The sequence below is a fragment of the Motacilla alba genome, chromosome 2 (genome assembly GCF_015832195.1).
Source record: "Motacilla alba alba isolate MOTALB_02 chromosome 2, Motacilla_alba_V1.0_pri, whole genome shotgun sequence".
In the NCBI taxonomy this organism is placed as follows: Eukaryota; Metazoa; Chordata; class Aves; order Passeriformes; family Motacillidae; genus Motacilla; species Motacilla alba.
This window is the reverse complement of record NC_052017.1, coordinates 126,958,969-126,981,041: the sequence shown is the minus strand read 5'-3', so window position 1 is coordinate 126,981,041 and position 22,073 is coordinate 126,958,969. Positions and strand designations below refer to the sequence as shown.

Sequence of the window (22,073 nt, the reverse complement as noted above, 5' to 3'; positions counted from 1 at the left end):
GAGTATCACTAGTATCACCAGCACTGTCAAACTGGAGAATAAAAACAGCAAGTTAGTCAAGTTGGCCTGCATAAGAAATTAGGCATATAGGAAGGACAAGGTAATCATCTTTTGACCTGAGGACGTGAGAAGTGAGATGTGTTTACAGACAAGGCCAGATTAGCTTCCTGGCTGTTCTCAAAAAAAGCGGGAAAAAAGATCAAGACAAATCACTCTCAGTTATGCATATAACATAAATAGTGGAATAATGCAATTATTAATCTGAGATTGTTGAAGTCATCCAACCAAGGTGTAAGGACTGACAGAAGACCTTAACTGAAGCAGGAGACATTTGAAGTTCAAATGGCACGAAAGAAACCACTGGAATAAGGACAGTGGGATAGTAGCTGAAAAGTAATTGAACGTGACTTGAGAGATGGGATGTAAATCTGAAAGAAGAGATTTCATAGAAACACAGAATATCCTGTGATTCAAGGAACCAATGAATTTCCTCAACTCCAACCCCTGAACAATATAATACCTTCTACATTTAAAAGGATTATGTTTATAGAGAACTAATCAACAAATAAATATTATTCACCCCATTTGTGTCTAATGAGATGCTTAAAGAAGTGTGGAGGAACAAGGTAACAAACTCCATAATATTCCATTTCCATGCAAAATCATTTGCCAGACCTATAACCAAAACAAACCTGACTTTAATTCCACATGACACACACCCTTCAAAGAATCAGTTCCAGAAAGGACAACTGCTAATTATTTCCAAATGTTTTGTTAGGGTTTCTATCTTCAAAATACTTTGGATAACCTGGGCGATGGAATGATTAAATTCTAGTGTTCTGTCAATTACTGGGGTGAATCCTTTCAGGCCAAAATAACACCAGAGTAGTTACACAAATCACAGGCCTTGGTGGGGCTGCTCAGAGCAGGCAGCAATGCAAGATCAATGTTTATAGCCTTACTTTAAACTATGCTATTTAAGGCAAGATGATTTATCCTGTCAAGCTAAGAACTGATGGTAAAACTACTTGAAGATAAATCATTGCTCAAGTATGTTTAGTCAAAAAGATGAACGCAGCAAACTCCCCCATTCTATAACCTCTCTTAGAAATGATGACAGATGTCAGAGATGTAATAACTAACTACTCACACAACCTCTCTGCCAAAACCAGAAAAGCAAAAATCAGTCAGGTTAGTCTATCTGTGAAGACATGTCAAATCTAGTGAGATTTCAAAATATCCTACTGGAAAGTGTAACTACTTATTATCTCAATGAACTGATAGAGAAGATATATCTCTCTCCCATAACTACCAATAATAATAATAATAATAATAATTCCCAAAATAATTCTTGATCCACATCATCCATAATTTCTGTCATTGGCAATATGGGTTAAGCTGAAGATGAAATACAAAACAAGAGATAGAAAATATTTTCAGAATTTTATTCTTGAGGAAGAAAATATTTCAGGAAATACAGAACTTTTCTTCTGGATAATGCCAAAGAAACCTCCAAAAACAAGTTTTCTGAACCTCTAGTTTTCTGCAACCAAGTGTGAAAAATCTCACAGTCAAACTTGATGTTGTTTACTCAGCTCTGTTTCCCATACTAAAACCCAGTAGTCTAATAAAAAAAAAAGTTTTATGTTTTCTAGACTTAACTATTACTGCTATAGAATGCTTAGTAACTGGTGGATTCAAAGAAGTCGGATATTAACTCCAATTATTTGTATTTTCCCACCATGGAAAAGGACTGTGCGGCCAGAATACCTTTCTGAATATTGTTAACTCAAACATGCAGGACGTCAACATAAATTTTGGTTCCACTAATTGGCCATTACACCCAAAATCTCCCACAGAAGAGAAATCCAGGGGTCTTCTTACACATGGATTCATATTTACTATTTGCTTGGAATTCTGTGTGAATTCTCTCAGACCATTTAGACTTCGCATTAAACTAGATTTTCATACTATGTCTCTTTTCACCTATCTACTTTTTTCTGATGTATTCCTCCTGTGTTTCACTGTGTTCAAACAGTAGATAGAATAGATTACTGCAAAATCTGAAAGAGTTAGGGCAATTTACCTACAGCACGCTTCAATAATTATCTTTCTGCATCACTAGTGTTTCCAGTTGTGTTTGACCTATATGGTCATTCCCTATTCCCAGAGGAGAACAATACCAAAATCTCTTCAATAATTCTACAATAACAAAACCATATTAAACATATAGAAAAGACATAAAAGTTAGACACATATTTGCTCACATTAACTTGATCTGTCTGTATGCACATCTCTAGCATCTTTATCATTTGTTAAATTATTATTTTTTAATACGACTGATATTACAGATGCTGTTATTCTGAGATGATAGTGCACAAAAAGTACTACTAATAATATCTTGCACTTAGTTCTTCTAGGGCCACAGAACTGTTAAAGTTTAGTTAACAGATGTTTGCCAAATGGTCTCAGGAAAACCTCCTTAGATTAAGTTTTACTTACCCAGTCTATTTTATCCACATTCCAATATTTTTTTAAGTCACGGAACTGCATTAGCATCCCCTTCAAGCCCACAACAATAATGCTTGCTAACACACACTGCAAAGACATAAACACAAAAGCCATTTGCAGAGTTGTTAGTGAAAACAAATGCTGTTTCTTTAATTTAGCAGTCAATATCATAATTAAATTATAAAAAAACTGGTAAGTGTTTACAAAATGGGATAAGCACAGGTGTCCTTGTGACAGCTGCTAACAGCAACGACCACCCTATCCCCATTTTTTTTTGTGAAGGCAATCTACAGGGTACTAATTGAGAGAAAAATGACAGAAACCTCAGGACTACTCAAGATGCTTCCATGCATCACCAGACCAAATACATTCTGCCACAGTCTGAAGGACTCAAAAGCAAATCATCACTCAACTTCTATGCAGTGAAGAATTGTGACTCTTTTCCTCACTTCCTTCCCTTCCCCTAGAGAAGGCCTCTAGGGCAAAGGTCCATTAATTTTGGAGCAAAAAAAATATTTGTTTTTGTTCTTTGACTCAGGAAGGAGGAGGAGATGGATGAAGAAATCATCTAGAGCCAAAAATAATGGAGTAAAAACCAATGGACCCCCACAGATGGGGCTGAAAAAGCATATTAGAAGAGAAATAAATTATCAAAAAAAGCAAAAACCAAAAAGTATTTTTAAAAAATGGGGGGAAAGCCTACAGGAAACCAGTCAAAATTTACATATAATCCATATGAAAACAAAGGAAAGTAAGGAAGAAGTATAGCAAAAAATCAGGACATATTGTGTACCCTTCTTCAAGTGTCCTTCCTTATTTTGCATGGTTAAAATCAGCTATAAAAGGATCTGTGTTTGAAAAGTGAGAATTTTCATGACACCATGTAAACAATAGCACAAAGCAAGTTCAAAACATAGTTGAGTTAAAACTTCATGTACATACATGGCAGAATCGTGGATAATTTTGGAGGTGTATTTAGCAGCTTTGACATGCCTCTAGTTAAAATTAACTATTAATTTGTAATACCAAAAGCTAGATATAGCTTATGTGAAAAGATGCCACACTGCTTTAAAGAGTCTTAGAATAGATGTATTCCATGACAGAGATATAAGACTACTTTATAATCTTTTTGTAATTAAGCTTATATCACTATCTAAAATAATTTGTGTCAAATGTATTTGGAAAGCAAAATTGTCATACTATCACATGCATATCTGGAGAAATATCATGAATCTTTATTAATTTCTACCACACTTTGTCAATTTAAAAATCCACGGTGACCTGGGTGTATATTTTTCATAAACTACACGCCAAAAGTAAGTAGAAGAGAAATTCACTTCTATACTCTTATGTGATAGCCTATATATGTAACCATATATGTCTAAATTCTATGTCTTGTGCTGTCACCTCACAACCTCTGTACTTTATGATTTCGAGATTTATCATACCCTTACTATTCTTTTGACCACTGAAATTAAACAGAGCTGTTTTAAAGGTTGCACTGTCTTTCCCTGAAAGAAACTGTCCTTAGAAAATATTTGACATCCTTATCTTTAAAAAGGTTAAGTAGCATACCATAGGAAGCCAGTACAGCAGAGGTCCAATTGTGTAGATCACCACAAGAATTAATACACAAGAGATAAGACAAGCCACCTAAAACAACAAACAAGAGTTGCAGATCATTCAGTCTAACAACAACAAAAACAACAAAAGAAATTGTGAAAAGTATTAATTATAAAATATTGTAGAAAAAGTCAAGAATCAGATGTTGAAGGTGTTAGCTATTAATGTATCTGTGGATTGCAGATGTATATAATTTCAATTTTCATCTCTGAATCAACTACAGTGATAACATAGTGACAGATCTCAACATCTGTGCTTGACCCCGCTGCCAGCACACTGACACAGATCAGAGCATCACTTACACATTTGGGTATTAAATGGAACGTGTGTGTGCAATGTCTCATCCCAGAAGTTTCTCAGCACCCACTGTCATTCTGTAACTTATTTATAGCCATGCACCCTATGTTGTACTAAATAACAGATCTGTCATAGCACTAAGCAAGAATTACGTATGCTATCATTTTTTCCACAAGAGAAGATTTCTAACTTCTTTTGTTGGGGTTAACACTAAAAGAAAACTATTTTTAAACCAGAAACCACTAACAATTTCATTTTAATATCAGTGTATTTACTTAAGAAAATGTTGGTACCATTTAAAAAGTATGTTAAAGATTATAACTAATGCAAGTAATATAAATTCAGAAAAATATATGGTCTAATAATTACATATTTCTTCACAGTATATATGGTATTAATCTGATGGAAAACGACAGTAAAATTGCACTGTCCTATTCCGCTGTGAGTGCTCACTGAGTACTTCTGGTCTTATAAATATACAGTTCAGATTCACAGAAGGTTTTTGATGATAAGTAGACAGATGCTCACTTTATTTTTATATTGATAATATGTTTCTTTACTAAAATAATTAGGTTTCATTTTAAGAGACAAGTTGTTAAAAACAAAACCAGACAAGTTGTTAAAACACTAGAAAACTAAAGTCATGGTGTACTTAAAAATACCATCAAGAAGGATAGACAGAGTGTTTACATAAAAAGGGACAGAAAATCTGCTGGTAAAGTCACAAGGAACTTTTCCCTCTTTCTGCCTTCATGATGAGCAAGAAAAAAAGTGTTGATTCTATTTGAAGGACTCTTCTATTCCATGATAGAGTTCCTCACTTCTCTTTTCTCCCAGGAAAATATATCACTGAGGAACAAATGACAAAACTGCCATCCAGGTATAGCCATTTGAGAAGAAAAGGGCTGCTCTGTGCCCCTGAAAGGCTCTTTGCATTTCTTCCATGTGCTATGCCAAACTGACTTCCCTCTAAGTTAAGGAAAGGCTTCTTTTTGCCTATGACCTGACCAATATTTATAGGTGATGATCTTGTCATCTCCTCATTCTGTCTGGACAGCCACAAAGGAGAGCATTAAGTTGAAATGTTGCTTTCCAAGAAGGCAGGAGAAAGATTGTTATGCCTAATAAAATACTCTCACAGGGCTAACTCATAGCCACACTCTTAACTTTTAGACACAGGTACTGCTATACTGTGAAACCAATGGATAAACCAAGCAGATTTTTATTGTGTGTTTGCTGTCTCGATATCAAATTAAAGTGGTTTCTTTTTCCATTTCATGTATTGAATAACCTTTTATCAGGGTTTTTCCCTACATGTACCAGGGCCAATGTGCTCAAGTACCCCATATGCCTTAAGTTTGTAGGTCTGCAGGTTACCTCAAATCTTCTGTGGAAAAGCAGTACAACTGCAAATTGTACAATCAGTACATTAACTGATTGCAGAAGAGAATGTCTGTGAGGATGACAGCTTGTTGTATGACATAAAATTCAACTAAAATACATTAAATAACTAATAGCCAAGTGGTAGCTAAAATATTTTCATATAAATACTTTTCAAGATTACTATTTGTTAGATTATTCATTATGATTGAGTTCAGAGTACTCTGTAGGCTAATTAGCAATAATTTAACATGTAGATTATTGGAGTAAAGCCCTGTATAATTCCTTAATGTTGCGGCATCTGCATGAGAAATAATTGCAAGGCATGGTTGCAGAGAAACTACCTATAGATTATATTCATTCTTGTACCTCATGAACTTTTTCCTTGCAGCTAATGTCCTTTATACAAGACAAGGCAAGAGAAACAGCTATAAAATGAAATTAGAATCACTGAATCATAGAACTGTTAAGGTTAAAATAGTCCTTTAAGGTCATCAAGTTCAATCATCAGCCCAGGACCACCACCATGTTCACCAGTAAACCATGTCCTCAAGTGCCATATTCACACAATGTTTGAAAACTTCCCGGGATGGTGACTCTGACGTTACCCTGGGCAGTCTGTTCCAATGCTTTACAGCCCTTTCTGTGAAAAAAAATTTTTCCTGATACCTAATCTAAACCTTCCCTGGATCAGTCTGTTGGTGTTTTTTCTTGTCCTGTCCCTTGTTACGTGGGAGAATAGCAATGACCTCCAAGGGACATGACGTTGATCTGGCAGGCTGCTAAGAGGCAATGCTGTGGGGGTGCCCCAGGTGGTTTGCCACCTCTCTTGTTCACAGGCACAGTTTGTCAGATGACAGGCTGACAGGGTCACAGTTATCATTCTCAGCAATGACAGCCCCCTCTTTCCTGAGCTACTGTAATAACAGCTCGTGGGTTTGGTTTCCTCAGTAGGAAATAGCAACAAACATCCTCAAAAATCTAAATGTCATTTCTGGGGGCTCAGGGTATACTGAGGGATAGGACAAACACACCATGTCACAAGGCAGAAGCTGGGAGATTAATTGTGTTTTCTTAACAAACAGCTCTAAAGGTTACTTTCATTTTACTTTGGAAATCAGAAGACAAATTAAATCAGATATATGAAATGTGATTTTTTTTCCTAAAACTTTGGTTTAGACTGTACCATTAAATCCATTAAACACCAATAGAGGGCACTTTTGTTACAATGCTGACAAATTCACATAAACTGAAAGGGCTTTTATGTAGTTTCCTGCAGTCTGAAAAAACAACTCCTAACTTCTTTGCTGTCACAGACCTTACAGTTCATATTGAATGAAACAGGTAAAAATTAATAAATGGAACCATTATCTTTCCTAGGAAGACATCACTGATCAGATGCAATTTCATGCAGATTGTTAAAAAAAAAATGACAGGGCAGAGGCATTCCCAGGAAAGAGGAAAAGGGAGGCTAGGGAAATACAATGGATAAATCAGTACACATTGCAGTGAGCAGAATCACAGCTTTCATTCTCTGACATACTTCACTCTAAGCCTATGTTTTTTACAGCCTGTTTTTAAAACACATTACCTGTGTTTTGGCGCCCGTGCTGTATAAAAGTGCCGTCCGTCCCATCGCTGCAGCACTTGGTATGCAAAAGAAAAATGAAGGAATCACGTTGCTGAGGCCATGAGCCAAAAATTCCTGCAAAGTTGTTAAATAGAAGATGTTTTTTTCCTATTGTGCTGTCATCTCAATGCCTCTTGAGTCCCCTATGTAAATATTAGCAATGATAAAGGATGGACACATTTTTGAGGGGAAAAAAACCCCACAGGTACATGACAAAGGGTTTCCCAAGTGAGTAGATCTTCTCTGAACTCAGAACTAATTTGAATGATAGAGCTGTTGAACCAGATTCATCAAAAGCAGGAGGGACATTTTGTTCCCAGAATAAATGCTATTGCTAAGTTTTGAAGATTTAGATCAACAAATGTATTTACATCTTGATCCATGTCTGCTTTTTAACTGGCCAGAGCACCAAGTACTGGTGTCTGGAAACTGTCCAGATCATTTCTGGTAAAGACAGCCACTGATTTCTCTTCCTTTAGAGCATGTTTTAGTGAAAGTGAAGTGTGGTAGCCATACTTGATGCATGCTGTCTTTCATCACAAATGTATTTGATGTTTGTTCACAGTCAAAATGCAGACATGTCTGAACAAAGGATTCATAGAAGAAAAAAGTGGAGAAGCCACCTTGTATGTGTAGCCTAAGAAGAGCAGTGTTTTCTAAGTGTTCTACCATGGCCACCCAGCATCACAGACTTTAAGGAGCAAGTTGGTCTGCTGAGGAACATGTGTAGGAAAATGGTGCTATATCCAGCCAGGAAAACACCAGCTCATGAGTTCATGTTCACAGCACAGAACAGCACCCCCTTAAAGCTCACCCCACAGCCTCACATGCCCCCGTGCCCAGCACTATGCCTGGCCCTGAAGACTGTACAGCCCCACCACCTCACTGCTCTCCTCTCATGGAGGTTTTGCTCTTTTGCTCCATTATTTAATGCAGACATACACAGAGTTTCCAAGACTTCACTAATGAACCTGTGTAAGCTTCAAGACTTCCAGAGGTGCAGAAGGACACACAGGTTGCTGTGTTCCATGGAGTGCTTTGAAAGCGTGTCACCCTGGAGTCTGACTTGCACTAAGCTCAAAGCATTCTCCCTCTGCTCCATAGAAACATGGCTCTGAAGCCTCAATGGAAATTCATGGTCAAATGTATTCAAACTGAGAAATATTTTAGAGACCTGAACAGACAAGAATGTTCCCACTGTGTTTTCCAATGACATACAAGTTGTAAAGGACAGGACCTGATGTAGCAATACCAACCTGTCTAGATAGGGTGTTCAAACAGACCTCCAGCTGCAAAACAAGCTGTTCTTCACGTGCCATTTATCCCAAACCACATATCATAAAGGTGGAGGCAATATTTTCATCACACAGTACTAGTGCCAGTCATCTGAAATTGAGCCCTTCCTCCCACAGTGCTTGAATTAGCATCTCCACGGATTTCCAGCTGGCTTGGAGTTACCCACGCACCATGACAAGCACTGTAGTAGTGTAGAGACTGCCCACTTTTATTTAAGCATGTCCTCTGCAAAATGGAACTCAGAACAAAAAGCTCCTTTGGCTGTAAATTTGGCAGCATTGTCTGCACTCACCCAGCTTCTTAGATAAAATAAACCTTTATTTCAGGGGAGACTTCTACTTTGCATAAATAGAAATAATTTCTTATTATAACATCAGGTAAGTCCTGGGACTATAAGTACCTGGTTTTGGTTTACAATTGCTTTTTATTAATGGTGGCTGATTTAACATCATAGGTTGTCTATAAGAGCTCAACTGCCAGAAGAGAAGCTGTCTCATCTTAGAGCAGTGAAAAATGCATTAATACCCAAATGCTGCAGTGAATGTAGCATTACAAGATTATCCTGTAGAATTAGCTTCCCCAAAAGGAGCAGTTCAACCAATAAGGGCATTCTGCAGAGATAATTTAAACAAAATTTGGGTGTTACTGTAAACACTAGAAGGTAACTTTTCCTACTGGGCATTCATCTATTTTACTTTCCCCAAATGGTGAAGTGATTTCAAGGCTCAATGACACGAAGGAGAAAGAGCTTTACCTGGTTGTCATCCACAGTGTATTTAAACTTTTTAGCAGAGCCTTGAGCAAGAGCTAGTGAGGCTACGTAACCGACCAGTGCCACTCCAAAAGCTTCAGTGACTACTTCAGGCAGGACACTCATGGGTGGTGCTTTTGGTGATGGCAACCTATAAAAAATAAAGACAGTAATTTTTGAAAAACTCAATACGTAGTCTCTATATACCTGCAATTTATGTGAATACCACAGAAACAATCTCTGAAGGAACAGCTAATTTTTGTACTACTTGTAAACTTGTAAGGTGACATTTTTCAATATTTTAGATTAATAAGATCTCAGTCTGTTTGGAGCAGCAGAAGAGAATTTGTAGAAGATGAAACAGTTTCAGATGGAGTATACAATTTGAAAACTTCAATTTGAGATGTTGATAAATTAACTCCATGACTGACAAATAAAATTAGCAACCATTCACTAATTTTGTAATGTTCAGTAGAAGAAACTGCTGTATGTTTTCTCCTTTTTTAATATAGTTGGCTTTCCTGTAAAGTGAAATTTAAATCTTTTAAAAAATTTTTATTCCTGTCAGTTACTTACAGTTCAGACATTTATTCCATCTAATGGGGATTCCAATAAAACTACTAAAGTTATGAACCAAACCACCCCAGATTGTCTCTAAACTCTTCAAAAAGACTTTTCTCTTTCCAGAGCACAAATCTCACTGTCTGAAAACCAAATTGAGCTCTTAAGGTTTCTGATGCTCTCTACTGACAAGGCAGTTAGGTATTTCGGGTAAATGCCTAAAAAATATGCAGGAATTATCCAGGCTCTTCTGTTTTTCAACACTACTTGTATGAGGTTAGACAGAAAATAAATTCCTGATTAAATTTGCACAAATACACTTGACTTGTTCATTACACATAGAAGGGGCACACTTAGCCGTGTATTAGTCTCAGATTCGTAGCATGCCCTAAATACTTAAAAACTGTATTCTTTCTCAGAAATGTCCCTTGTTTTATCTCTTTCGGTGCAAGCTGCCACACATGCACTCATGCTGTCTTGCACTTGTACTTTGTGAAATTTAGGGAAACCCTCCTATATCCAAGCAGGAGATTACACAACAGCTGTGCTCTTCCATACCAACCTGTAGAGTTTGAACATTTTCTCTGACATTTAATCTAATTTCTCTTTCTAGCAAATTATATTGAATTATTTTTTGCTTCTTTTCAAGGTCATGGAGGAAAGTATATCATTAACTATAGTAAAAATGTTCTTTTCTAAATTAAGCATAATTAAATCTTTCACATTTTCTCAGAAACTGCATTTTCCAAAATTACTATGTGGGTGGAGAGTATTCTGCTACAATAACCCAACCCAACCCTCAAAAAGCAGGTTGCAATAATCTTGTAAAAAGCGTCCTGCCTTCCTGTCATACATCATCAAGTACTTAGTACCTACTTTTTATTCCACAAAGCAATAAAAAGCTATGAAAATGTACAAGCATGCATTTTTTTATGATATCTTTGCACATATAACTTAACATGGGATTGAGTTGTGAGAGAGTGTTTGAGGAGACAGGAAAGAAACAAAATAGATTTGTACAGTTTTTTATTTCACAAACTCCTTTGACATTTTCAGAGACCATTCTCAGATATAAAAGTATTTAAAAGCCACAAGCTAATAAACCCACATTACCCTTTAGGAATATTTCCCACAACTTCTATCCCGTAGACGTATTCCATATCAGCATAGTAGCAAGCAATGGACGTAGCAATTATCTATTGAGGCAAACAGAAAAAGATGTTACATTTCTGTTGCTTCTGACATGGTCCCTATTATTGCCATACCTAAGCACGTGGCACTGTTCATACATTTATCCTTAGATCAATCCAGTAAAACAGGAAAGTATTATCATGATTTTTTTTTTTTTTTTTTTTTTTTTTTTGCAAATGTAGAAGAGAGTCAAAAGAAACTAAGATTTGGACACAATAATGACATGAGACTATAGTGCAGTTTGTACATTCTGTGTTAATGAAAGAGATTTGTATGGCTCTGCGTAAAGCCTCAGGAGCCTTGGCAGTCAGTGTCCAAAGTCCCTCTGTTCAGCACCTGCCCCAGAGCACTGCCATTCATCTAAGCAGCCTATAGTTCATGATTTAGGTGTTCCTGAGCAATCTGATTCATCTGAACACATCTAATCCAGACTGGCAGTGCTGACTTCAGCACAGAACACAGCAGAAGATGTGTCTCTCTCTCTTGTTTTAATGTTCTAGCAGGTACAAATCTTGTAGAGGGAGGATAAAGTTTGACTCTGAGGAGGTTCAAACTCATTACCTGTATTTCAAATTAGATTAATCCCAATAGAACAGGGTTCCAGTCTGCCATCCTTAGTTTGCTGGTAAATTTTATCCAGTATTTTTAAAAAGGTGACACTGAGACCAGGACCACACTACCTCCTTTTCCAGCATTTTGCCCTTGTAAATATTTTTTTTTAACAGAAGAGTAATTGCGGTAATGCATTCTGAAAACCAATGCATTCTGAAAACCAACTGTCCTCCATACTTTGTATTTTCTTTAGAGGTTTAGAGAAAAACTAAAACTTTCTAATAGTGGTCTGGTGCTGATCATTTGACTACAGCTTAATTCTTAAAGCAGGGGTTTATAATGCAATTGCTAATTTTAATTTAGTTAAAAGAAAACTAAAAACTGTTAAAAGAAAACATATTAGTAAAAAGACAGAAATTTAACAGACAGCTATTTAACTTTGTTGTAGATAAATCACAAGCAACATCTAAGGCACAGCTACCCAGCACAAGACTTGCTTGGAGTTACAATATGCCAGTTACTTTTTATTTTCTATTTGAAATTTCTTACACTTCAACATTCTAGGCTTTATGTTCTTGAGATTATGTAAAAAGTAATAAACATATTAAAATGTTATACAAATTGGGAGCTTATGTAATTTCTTTCTTAATCATTAAGCCAAACTGTTTCCTGTTTTTACAATTAACTTACAGCCAGGAAAATCAGCTGTCTGTTTAATAAGTGGCAGGTGTGGGTGTGGGTAGCTACAGACAGCACAGTAAACTTCAGCAGATTGAGCCACTGAAAGCTTTGTAAGAAAAAGCCTGATATATAATTTTGTACTTACCAAAAGTAGATCGATGGGAAGGACAACTTTAATGTTTCTGTGAAATTTCTCATTCAGTTCTTTAACAAGAACAAGTACCACAATGCTCAGCAAGGAGAGAAGTAATGCCTCCAACTGAACTGATCTGATATTCTCAAACACATAGGCATAAATCTACAGTGAACAGCAAATAAAAATCACAGATCAAAAAATATATTCTGGATCACGTGCCATGGCATCTTCTCACAACTTCAGACAGATAATGAGGGGGAGCTGAATCAATACTACAGGACCTGAGTCATTGGACAAGTTTACAAAGAAGAAAATCATCAATTTACCACTCCTATGGACTTTTAAAACCTAAAAAAATTGCAGTGAATATTTGTATATATTAATTTACAAATTTCTATTGGTAGAATCAAGCTATAAGATTCCAATAAATGTGATATGTTTCCTTTTCTTTTTCAGTCTCATTAAGTTCAGTGAGATAAATGAGTGTTGCATAAAAACGTTGAGAAAGGTTTCTTGCACAAAGGTTTATTTGTAGTGGCCATGGTATATAACATCCACCAATGCTAGTAGTAAAAGTTATTTCTGAGAAAAAAAACTTAGAGAAATGAGGAGAAAAGAGAAGGAGAGGAAAAAAGAAAAAGGAAAGAAAAATGCATTAGTGGCTGAATGAATTGAGATGCAACAGGAATCTTCAAGATGAGCATCCTCTTCAGGGCATCCTCTGCAATCTGTGGGTAATTCTTCCAGAGTAATATTTTCCCAGAGTAATTTCAGCAGAGCATCCTCAGTCCCCGCTTTGGTTGCTCTTGCCCTTTACACAGTGCTCCTTGGGGCATGCTTTGGTCAGGTGCAGGTGCTGCACACACTAAATAGTTGCCAAGCTTGCATGCATATGTTCCTGGTTATTTCAATATCTGAAGTTATCTGCTTAGCCCTGTTTGCTCCTTTGCTACTGACTGCAGAGTGAGGAGGGAAAGAGGATGCCAGGCCAGAGCTATGGAGCTCAGTTTTTCAGCAGTTGATATGTGCTGCAATAAGCTGTAAAACAGGTTAGAAAAATGTGGTTGGATCTGTGATGAACAAAGGAAATATGGTGCTGAAATATAAGGAACATGGAGAATAGAAATACGGAACAGGAATAGAATGACCAATGGTGAGGAGAAACAGAGATCTTTGATGATGAATACCATGTTGTAAGTAACAGACTCAGAAGAATGCAGTTGCTTTTGCACCACCACAGATGACACAGTGAACTGTAATTTTTGCTCTATGCTGAATTTGTGGGTTCAGAAAATAAGGCAAAAATCAGTGTGGTAGTACATAACAGAAAGTAATGAAAAAATATTACAAGTTTGCTGAAACAGAAGGGGTGAAGGAAGTTAGAGAGACCATCTCATCACAACTTATTTTGGGCCCCATGAAGAAAAGCAATATTGCCTGAAAGAACAGCAAGCCATAAAAATGGACACAATACACAAGCTTACTAAAGCTGTAAGGGAAAAAACAAGATAGGCTCAGTCCCTTGAGTTCTGCATTTAATTTCTGTGAACTATTGTGCATACTGAAATATAAACCATGGAGAGAACAGAAGTTAATATTATGATGTAGATTTAGACATCATCAGCAATAACTTTTTTTGAACTCCAACATAAAGGATAATGAAGTAAAGTGAAGCTTGAAATAATAATAGTAATATTAAAAAGTAGGTGTTTTCTGTGGCAATGACTAGGAAGACCACTAAAATAAATCAAAAGTGACACTTGTAGTTTTGTCAAAATAAAGATTAATAACTTTCTGCTCCAGAGAACTTATTCTCAAATACATGTATAATGCTAACAAGTTTGACAGTTTGGAGGTTAAATTCATAAATTTGTATTGGACAGGGAAAAGTACTAGAAAAATTATCTTAGGAAAGAACCCTGTTTTAGGAGAAAGGTAGTCAATATGATGATAGAATTTATTTCTACTGTTCTGATTCTGTCACTCATTTAAGAAGTGATGCTCATACTGAAGATGAATAAATTAAAATAACTTCCTGATTTTTTTCTCTATATGAATATTTTCATAATCTAGAAAGGGAAAAAAAACCCAGCCTAAGTATGGTTTCAAAAAAGTAACTTTCCTCATAAAGAGCAAGTGTAGCCCTTGCAGTTTCAATTAAGGATGCACGATATAACCCAGCACAAACGTTTCTCGGAAACCAGAAAAATATTTTAAAGTCAACTTGCTAAGTAATATGATCTAGATATGTCTTAAATCTGAAGAATGGAAATTAAACCACAGTTTTTAGCCACATATTGCCCCACCATAATCAGAAAAGATGTGGATTGTGTCTTGAGTGGCTTGGGACTAGATCTGTACCCATAATTTTCCAAGAATGCATTTTCAAGAGGGCACAGGACTTGTCTCAGTGCCCAAACAGAAGCTGTGATTAATTAAGACAAAAGGAGGCAATCTGGAAAACTTTGCCCACAAACTCACCAAGGACTGAGCTAGATATAAGGTGAAGAGGCAAAAAAAGGAAAAGAAATGGGTTGATTCTTACTTGCTGAAGTCAGAAAGACGGGGTTCGTTTTGAAATGAATGCTGGCTACTAAAGTGTCAGCATTAACTATCTGTGTTCATAGCATCATTTTCCACGACAAAGTGAGACAAAATACTGAGTGAATAAATAAAATTTTAGTGAAGAAATATACAGAGGCTTCAAGAATTTTTGTCTTTCAAATTGAGTAAAAAAGACATTTCCATTTAATTTTAAAAATATATGGCCAAATCTTGTAAACCTTTGCCACAGGTTTTCAGATTTTTCCACAAAATCATTATATGAACTGCCTAGTGCAGCCTTTGGTGTCTCTTTGAATCATACCCTTCTGTATGTAGTCTGCATCAGCCAATAAATGAAAAATAATGGAGCTGCCAATACTTTGTAGCTCATTCGAATTCAGTAGCCCCAACAGCCCTATCTCCAAAGTGTCTGTAGTACACCAAAACAATTCTGGCAGTAATACATTAATATTAAATTAGTTACTGCATTAGACTAAGGAGCTTAACTGACTAGCTGGTTCCTGGGTTAGCATTTTCTGAAAACCTAAAACCACTCAATACATGGTATGGCCAGTGAAACAGGGAGACCCTTTCCCAAAAAAGAAAGAGCATGTGGCTCTTAACAGGAATGTAATTAACATACACGTCTCTTTAAACTGTACATCTTACATTGTATTCTGTCCAGTCAGTTCCTGGACTCATCCAAGATCCAACTATAAATCCTAAATCTAAAAGCTCATAAAGCTCAAGCTTGCAACAGCATGGGCATCTGATTCAAAAGAAGTATTTATAAATGTTTTAATCAAAAATGTAATAATAAATTCAGCATTTCGCATATTTAGATGATGCACATACAGAAATAATTTGGAAATTATGCAGCAGAATTTAGCTTGATATTGCAGTGTATGAAGCAATCTTTGTCATTCTATAATTTAAAATATTTTTTAATCTTTTTCATTCTATAATTTAAAATATTTTAAAAATCAGCAGTAACATATTAATTGAGCTGTTTGCCTCTTGTGTTTTTAGTTTCATTGCTAGTTTTATGTTAATATTTTTCATAGAACCTATGTAACAATATTATGAGCAATCAGTGGACTTTTTTGTAATCAATGAAAATTTGGACCTAAGTGAAACAAAAAATATTTGAGCTTTGCACATATATATACAGATCCTAAATGTTCCTTTTCTCACAGGAAACCATCAGTTTTGAGGTGATATTGAACATTGGAATGGTTTATATTCTAGAAAGGGTGTGTATTTGGATGTATTAATTAAATGCTCTGAGGTTTTGGTTTTTTTTTTTAATGTCTACATGAAACCCCAAAAGATTAGCTCTAAAATGTGTACAGAGGCTGAAGCAAACAAAGGAATTAAAGGAACAGTTATTTAAGACAATACGTTTTTAGAGTGGACAAATTCATTTCATTTTCAAAAATAGGTCATTCTGATGTTTTTTAGATATGTCACACTGGAGAGAAAATGTACAGGCAAATACAGTAAACTGTAGAGGTAGCTGGGGAAAAAAAGCGTGAAAAGAAAGGACTGATAGCAGAATGTGAAGGTTTGGGAGTTTTTTCAGAATGGCAGCAAAACCACACAAGGATTTTGCAACACAGCCACAAAAGACCCCAGTTTGCAAAGCAAGTTTCTTACATTACAGCTCATTTTGCAGTGTTGTATTTTCTCAGAAACATGTGGGAAGATAAATATATCTATACACAAATAAGGGGGAAATACAAGTATGTTCTTCGGTTTTCAGATGATAAGTAGAACTTGATGACACTTTTCCCTCATAAAGTTAGATGTCACATGCATTTTTTCTTCTGTTTTTCTCACTGTTTTTCTTCTTCACCTTCACTTTTCCATTTGCAAAATACCAGCTGATGCTGCACTGTGCAGCTCAATTGAAATGTGACAAACTATGTAGAGGGAAAACAAAATTTATCAAGTTACATAACCTATGTGTAAACACAGAAATACCACAGGCTCAGGGCCAGTGTACAAGATTTGTTCTCCATATGCAAAGTTCCTTCCTACGTATTTAACCATGATCTCACATGCTATAAAGAATTCATTTCACTGGCTTGCTATGCTTGCAACTCTCCTATCACACTTTATTAAACATTCTTATTCTTGCTTTGCCAATCAAATGCTGCCTGAGGCAAAGCAATTGGTTTTGTGAGTGGGAGGTGTTTTGGAGTGGACAAAGAAAAAAAAAATGTAGCAGAAGTACCAGTCTTAGGATTTCGAGAATTTGAAGTGAAGAACATGTCCAGAGAGACATGCCAAAGTTGCCCTTCACTCTCTAGATATATGTGCAAACTACCTTATATCTAATTAATGTAATTTTCACATGAAACTACAACCACAGAAGAAAATTATTGTTGAGGTCTAGCTCTGGTGCTTTTGACTGAGATACTGGACCTTCTTAAGGCAATTCATAAGTCTGAACAGACACCAGAAATATTTTAAAATATTTATATAGTAAAATAGTCCCTTTTTTATCATTCTTTCAAGTTGTACAGGGTAGATTTTTTTTTTGGTCATTTACTTTCACACAATTTACAGAGCAATTCAGAACCTTAAAAAAATCAGGAAAGTTTTTCTTTGGAGTATGTTCAAAGGGGTTTGATTTCAAAAGAGAAGAGAAAGGCAAAGAACTTGTTTCAAATGCATTAAAAATACAAGGGATAAGGGAATAGATTTCTTTCAAAGCATTTGAATGACCTCATTTATGATATCATCAGCACACCAAGGTGGAAATATTTCTTCATATCACTGCTGTTCTTTATTATTGCTCATAATGTGTATTTTGATTATGCCTTGGCTGCAGCACTTAACACCAGTCATCTCTACAAGATGACAATATTTCTATATGTAAGTATAGTCTCCATGGAAACGCCACAAAAAAGAGGCTATTCACGTTTTATATTAAGAATCATTTATGAAAAGGTTTTTAAATAATGAAAAAAATATGAAGAACCATTTTTAATAGTCTAATAAGGCAAATGATCACTCATAAACGTAGCCATGACACTTTTAGCTATATCTCTACAAGATAAATGGATAAATTACTTGTGTTTATTACATGCTCCTAATTTTCATTAATAAATTAGTCCTGTAAAAAAACTTAACAAATGTATTATCAATATGAAAATCTATCAAATTTATAAAATACTATAAAAAAAAATTCTAGAAAGCAGCATCTTCTAATCAAGATTTCACATTAACAAATTTTCCAAATAATAGGAAAAAATATAGGCTGTAGTAGGGCACAAAGACACAGTCAGTGCTTTTAAATACGGTGTCCTAATTTAGTGGCTGACTAGATGAAGTCTCACTATCAGTGTAATGTAGATATCACCTCAGCAAGTAAATACAGTTTTATTATGAGCAAAATATCATTTTGAAAGGCACTGTTGTAACACTAATACAGCCAAGAGATTATGCTCACAGCACCGAAACTCAGGGCTTGCTGGTATAAGCTACCATCAAGAATATGTTTGTGGCATTTGTGTAATAAGATTATTCAGCTTTGCTCTTTAAGGTTTCAGCCAAAAATATGTACTTCCCAAAGGCTGTAACCATGGCAGTGGTGGTGGTGGTGCATCACCTCCTGGCCTTGCCCAAGCCAGCCGGGTGGGGACGTGTCCCTGAGCAGATCAGGTGCTTTCCCACAACACAGGTGGGAAAACACTGTAACAGCAACATCCACTGCGGGGCTGAGGTGGGGAACAAAGGGTGATCAGTTATCCCCTGACAGCATTGGAACATTCCCTACCTGAACTAGAGCCCAAGTAGAACAGCACCATTGTTGCTGAAGTTTTGGAAACAATTTCCAAATGTTTTGGAAACTCCGGTAGTTGCCGGCGTGGGTTATGGCCAGGATGGAAACCAGCTGATGACTAAAGCAAATCACCTAGTGACCCTGCACAGGACAGTCCTGAGTGAGGCCTTCTGAGCTCTTCTGGGCCGCAGTGGGCTGTGCCAGCACCTCCCTCTCTGTGGGGCACCTCTCAGAGATCGGGAAACCTCAAGTCTGCGATACTCGAAAGACCATCATGGCGAGGCCTGGGCTGACACACACACACATGCACACAGACTCCTTGAGGTGCAACCCCTGGCTGGTGAGAAACACTCAGACATTTGAGCAATGCCATGAGCATTTCCCTGAAGCCGGGGGAATTTTTGATAAGCACCTTTACACTCGCAGACAGACATGCACATATCTCTGCCTGTGTGCATGTGAAATTACTATGGTGTGAATGTTGTTATCATGAAACTGTAATTAAGTCACTGTTATATTTATAAAAAATCCCATTGAATCACTTAATAAATGTTAAATTACTCAGTGATGAATTTCTGTTAAACCCTTTTGCACACCTTATTTTTTGTGTCCATACCCTTTGCACCCTTACCTTTTTCATCCTCAGTCTCCATGTAATCTATTCTAAATTGATATTAATGTGATTTTCCTATGAATGCTTCATCCTTGTGGTAAGTAAGAGAGTGAACCTTGCCACTGAACTCTGTAAAGTCACACTTTCATAAGTTCATATTAAGCTCATACCTGCTTTTTACCAATACCCCGATGATGATGCTTTAAGCAGCCTTACCACTCATTTGCAACAATACTGCATGAAATGCAGCATGCATTTTATTATTACATTTTATTTGCATTTTATATGCAAAAATTACCTTCAAACCATCCACTTGCTGCGTTTATGGCAAAGTAGTATCATGTCATAAAGTAATAAATAACATGTCTAGAGTAATTTTTGCACAGGAGATGCACAAATCATGGGTCATTTTCCTTTTTCCACAATGATGGTCAGATTTCATTCAACAGCATATGAAGAAAATATGTTTAAATTCATATTCCTTTCACATGCTGACCCAGAGAGAGATTACCCTCCCTGTATGAGTGTATAATGGTTCAGGATAATAAAAGGGATTATTGATACCCTAAGAAACATATTTCAAATTTATTACTGTACCCATCCCTGCTAGTTCTCTATCAGGTTTTCCAAATCTCATCTTACAAGCAGTTAAAGCAAGATGAGTGTTCATCTTCTGTTTATTCACACATGTGCATAGCAAATTCCATACTCTTACACAGAGACAAATAGCGCATATAATGAAATTTTATCTAATGAAGCAACACATCTCTTTCACTGAACTCACATGAAAAAATGCCAGTGGTCCCGATATATATGGCATTTTCATTCCCAGCAGATACTTCACTTGCGAAGTGACGACGTGTGTAGCTGCTCCTGTGGTCATGGCGCTTATGACGGGTTCTGTTAACAAGAAAGTGGCACTGCCCAGCTGCAGCATGAACATCGCCACCTAAAAGGCAAAGGCAGGAGGATCAGCAGCTTCTTGGTGATAGGACAATGAGTCAGAGTCCTTTTAATAAGATAAATGAGCTAAAGATACAAAGCAAAAGTCCTTTGGAAGACAAATCTATCTGAAAATGGAACCCATTGAAGTTCTGTGGGTTTACCTGCACTAGTTTGCTCACTGGTTTACCAGACTCTAACACTGGTTTAGTAACAGGAGCAGACTCGGAGAAACTCCAAATATTCTCTCCTGCTCAAGTATGTGAGCACACTAAACACCATAAAAACATCAACTCAACACTGCAACAAGTACTGCAACTCAAAAAGTGAGGCTGGTTCTAAGACTTATTCCTGCTCCACTGCTATGCAGCCTAAATGGGCCAAGAGCCACATCTTGGTCCAGCTTACTGATTGCCATAATGTCACTATCAGGAGTCTCAAAATTAGTCATTTCAACAGATACCAAATTTATGAGGTGCTATAGAGACTCTTGTAGTGCAACCTGTAATCCAGAAATTTAAACTACTACAGCAGCATCTATAACTATTGTAGTATTGTTGTGTTCAACTTTTTTCCCCTTATCCTGGGCTTGGAACATTCTTTCCCTGCAAAGGATGACATAATACAACTCTTAATTCTTTGGACAAAGTTGTTACATGACTACTGCTGCTACTGTGATTTACATAACGCTCCAGCTTTTCTGATCCACATTAAGTTACGTTGACATTATCTCCCCTCACGATGAGTTTTGCAGTTTCTTGCTTCTACGGTCTTTTGCATTTGCTCTTCTTCTCCCTGAAAAGTTACATGCTTTTGGTACAGAGTTCTTTGTTACAATACTTTCTGAGAGGTTCGTTTTGTGTTTACCATACTAAATAGCATCATTTTGGAATATATCACAGTCTCCCTTGCTTTTTTGGGGGTTGCTTTTTTTTTTTTTTCCCTGAAGCTAAAACTGTTATTTTCGAGTGTTATCTTTCTTTATGCCTGAACACCATTCATGTTCTCACCACAAAACTCATCTGTATGCAGAGAGCTTTGGACAAAAGAAACAACAATATCAAAATAAGTGGCTTTTAATTTACCACAAAACCTCATGTGAGTAATATCCTCTTCCATTTGAGAGATTAAATCTGAGATTTTTCTTCTACTTCCCACTAATAGCATGTAAATTGCTCTTTACTATGAGCAATTGGAACATTGATTGCCATTCAAGATTGGACTCCAATAATGATAATTACTGCATACCCTCAGTGAGTAGTGATTTAGCTAGTCAGGCCTAAAACTGATAATTACTAATTTCAGATATTTTGTTTAGCTGTTTGTTCTAACAGTGTGTCTACTACTGTATTTAAAACATTGTTCACAGTAGCAAAGTTCAATAAGAATTCAATTCTCCCTTCCCTTGGGAATTTTTGTGTGTTTTCTAAAATTGGTTTCTATTGTCTGAGTGTGAAATTTCTAACTGTGTAATAGCTTAGTTTCCAGGAAATTGGATGTTTATTTAGCCATGGAATCAAAACCACAGAGACAATTCTGTATACTACATACTATCACAGAGAAGTATTAGTTGCT

The 22,073-nt window shown here is 36.3% G+C and overlaps 1 protein-coding gene across 2 annotated transcripts in view; it reads right to left on the bottom strand.

The window, feature by feature from the left end:
• The window catches only part of SLC26A7 (solute carrier family 26 member 7), a 70,517-nt gene that overhangs the window by 24,631 nt on the left and 23,813 nt on the right, over nt 1-22,073 (bottom strand). For both annotated transcript variants that reach the window (XM_038129919.1, XM_038129920.1), the window contains exons 4-10: nt 20,341-20,505; nt 12,619-12,771; nt 11,163-11,245; nt 9,492-9,639; nt 7,403-7,516; nt 4,087-4,164; nt 2,503-2,598 (exon numbers count right to left, since the gene is read on the bottom strand). In XM_038129919.1, coding sequence (XP_037985847.1) covers nt 2,503-2,598; nt 4,087-4,164; nt 7,403-7,516; nt 9,492-9,639; nt 11,163-11,245; nt 12,619-12,771; nt 20,341-20,505 — 837 coding nt within the window. The remainder of the gene's footprint in view (nt 1-2,502; nt 2,599-4,086; nt 4,165-7,402; nt 7,517-9,491; nt 9,640-11,162; nt 11,246-12,618; nt 12,772-20,340; nt 20,506-22,073) is intronic.